Here is a 2,561-nt window from a genome sequence, read left to right as displayed (position 1 = left end):
GGTGGTGTAGATGAGGATTTAAGCCTATGAAGACAATCTCAGGTTGAGAGGAGCAAGAGGACATTTTGAGCTTGAGCAGGGTTTGGCATGCAAGTATAGAAAGGTAACTGTTATCTGGAAGTACGTACTGAAGAATTATGAACACTTCTCCTTTGGATGTAACATTTTGGGAGAACAGGATTTTCTGTTCCTTTTTGTTGGGGAGTTAAAAATCTAGGTACTAAGGTACTTTGCACTTACTGCAATCTCCCTCTCTCTCTCTCTCTCTTTAAGGTCTCTTGGGATAGTTTCCTGCGACGTTAAAATTCTATTCTCTTCTTCTTCTCTGTCTCTCTCTCTCTCTCTCTCTCTCTCTCTCTCTCTCTCTCCCTCCATCCAAGGTTTGACGGGTACTAAAGAGTGACTCTTGTGGCTTCTTTACACACTTATTGTGGCTTTTGAGCATTTTGGGTGGCTTGTGCATGTGTAAATCCTATAATAGTTTGTACACTGACTTAATTTTGTAATTAAAAGAAACGCCGTTGATCGAAACTCTGAAACTCCTGTTTTTCCGCTTCCGTTTCTGCTGTTTCCATTTCTTGTGGTGACTATGGTCTGTTGGGGGGTGATCGGATTGGATTGACGTTCCCCACTCAACGAATGCATATACCTAATACGATGAATTAGCATGATTGAGAACCTAAGTTGTGATTTCTGAACTGGTACTTGAGGCCGTGTGCTGGTAGTACTCATACGGGACTTCTGTTTTGATTGTAGCTTAGAAGCCTTATGCATATGCATTATGAAAATACTATTTGGAGCGTGGGAATTGAAATTTGGTTGCTGTTTCCATCTTTCAATTAATGTTATGGTAAATTTGAATGGAGGGATCTTAACTGCATTTTCTGTATCTTCTTTCTCAAGGTACTGGAAGTTTTCTATTGATGAGCATGGCACAAAAGATATTCCTGCTATGGTCCAAAAAATCCGTGAGCTGAAAATAAAAGAGCTTAATGATCTGAAAATAATCTCCTCCGAAGTCTCTGACTCCAAAGCTCAGCAACCATTCACAATTTGTGGTGTAGCACATAGCCTAGGGGGTGCTGGGTTGCTCATATATGTTGTGACAAGGCGGCTCGAGAGTAAACCACATTTCTTATCTCGCCTGATACTTCTCTCCCCAGCAGGGTTTCACAAGGAAGCGCCTCTTCCTTATGACTTGTATCAGTTTCTTTTTCCTGCTCTCGCCCCAATCGCTTTCATCTTGGTGCCTGGCCTCTACATCAAAACATGGATTTTTAGGGGCCTTTTCAACAAGTTAGCGCGTGACTTTCGAAATTATCCTGCTCTAGGTGCTCTTGTACAATTTCTTTGCAGTTATTTTATAGGAGGAGGAGACAGTTCAAATTGGCTGGAGGCATTGGGCCAGAGCCACTACAATATGTATGACATGCCAGGTATTGCGTATCGGGTCCTTGTCCATCTGTCCCAGATGCGGCTTGCCGACCGTTTTCAGATGTATGACTTTGGAGTCAATGCTAACATTGAGGCCTATGGAACTTCATACCCTTTAGATATTGGAAAACACTATGGACTGATCGACATTCCTGTGGACTTTGTGGGTGGCCGGAAAGATAAGCTGATCCCAAAGGCCAATATAAGGCGGCATTATCAGGTACTCAAGGAGAGCGGCGGCGATGCTTCATACAAGGAATTCGATTATGCACATCTTGAATTCACTGTTGCCCACAGGGAGGACTTACTGGCTTATGTGATGTCGAGATTGCTACTGGTTAGTGATCTATCAACACCATCGACAAGCAGAGCAAGTAGTGTTAAATGTGGCCGCACACAAGGAGGGGTAAGAAGATCGGGAAGTAGCAGGCATGGGAAGTTGGCTGACTTACCAAATGGCCATGGGGCAGCAGTCACTAGCAGGGACTCTGGAGCAGAATGTCTTGAAGAGGATAATGGTGTGAAGCTTGAATTATTGAAGGATTGAATGAACTACTAGCTATGTTTATGGACAAATAATGGGAGATAAATATTTACAGTGAAAACCTTTTTATTTCCTGAGACGAAGTTTAATGCCATTGGGAATTGAGCCTTGGGCGTTATGCATCCACAAGCAATACCTGCTTGGCTAGAATCTAGACTTTTGTAGATGCCCACCTGGACAGGTCTGCCTCAACAAACACCCTTGGCCCTTCTGAGGCTTCCATGCATTCGAGGGTTGAATACCATGTTGATCAAATTCATTTTAAACTTAAAAATTAGGGTGCCCAATTGGTGCTTAATCCCCTTCTTAAATTTGGTAATTTTGAGTGTATTTAGTACTAATGCTATACTACAGCAAAGGAGGAAGAGCCTCATCTCACGGCACCCCTGTACCCAAGGCAACATATGCCTTCATGATGGCATCCTAATTATATATCTTCAGATGGGAAAATCACCAAAATGCCCCTGAAATTTTGGGAAATTCCCATAACACCCCTCTTATTTTGCCAAAATTGTCCAACATTCCCTTAAAACTTTCCAAAATTCCCAAAGTACCCCTTCCAAAATAGCTCCCAACAAAGTTG

The 2,561-nt window shown here is 42.6% G+C and overlaps 1 protein-coding gene across 1 annotated transcript in view; it reads left to right on the top strand.

Moving 5' to 3' along the window:
- The window catches only part of LOC147460697 (uncharacterized), a 68,544-nt gene extending 66,268 nt beyond the window's left edge, over window positions 1–2,276 (top strand). Inside the window, exon 10 of the mRNA XM_086508412.1 lies at window positions 904–2,276. Within this exon, the coding sequence (XP_086364538.1) occupies window positions 904–1,981 (1,078 nt within the window). The 3' untranslated portion in view covers window positions 1,982–2,276. The remainder of the gene's footprint in view (window positions 1–903) is intronic.
- Window positions 2,277–2,561: the final 285 nt, after the last annotated feature.

Source organism: Adiantum capillus-veneris, chromosome 3, assembly GCF_014529385.1.
Source record: "Adiantum capillus-veneris isolate H3 chromosome 3, ASM1452938v2, whole genome shotgun sequence".
Taxonomy (NCBI): Eukaryota; Viridiplantae; Streptophyta; class Polypodiopsida; order Polypodiales; family Pteridaceae; genus Adiantum; species Adiantum capillus-veneris.
The sequence above is the reverse complement of the archived record's forward strand: the minus strand, read 5'-3'. Positions and strand labels throughout refer to the sequence as shown.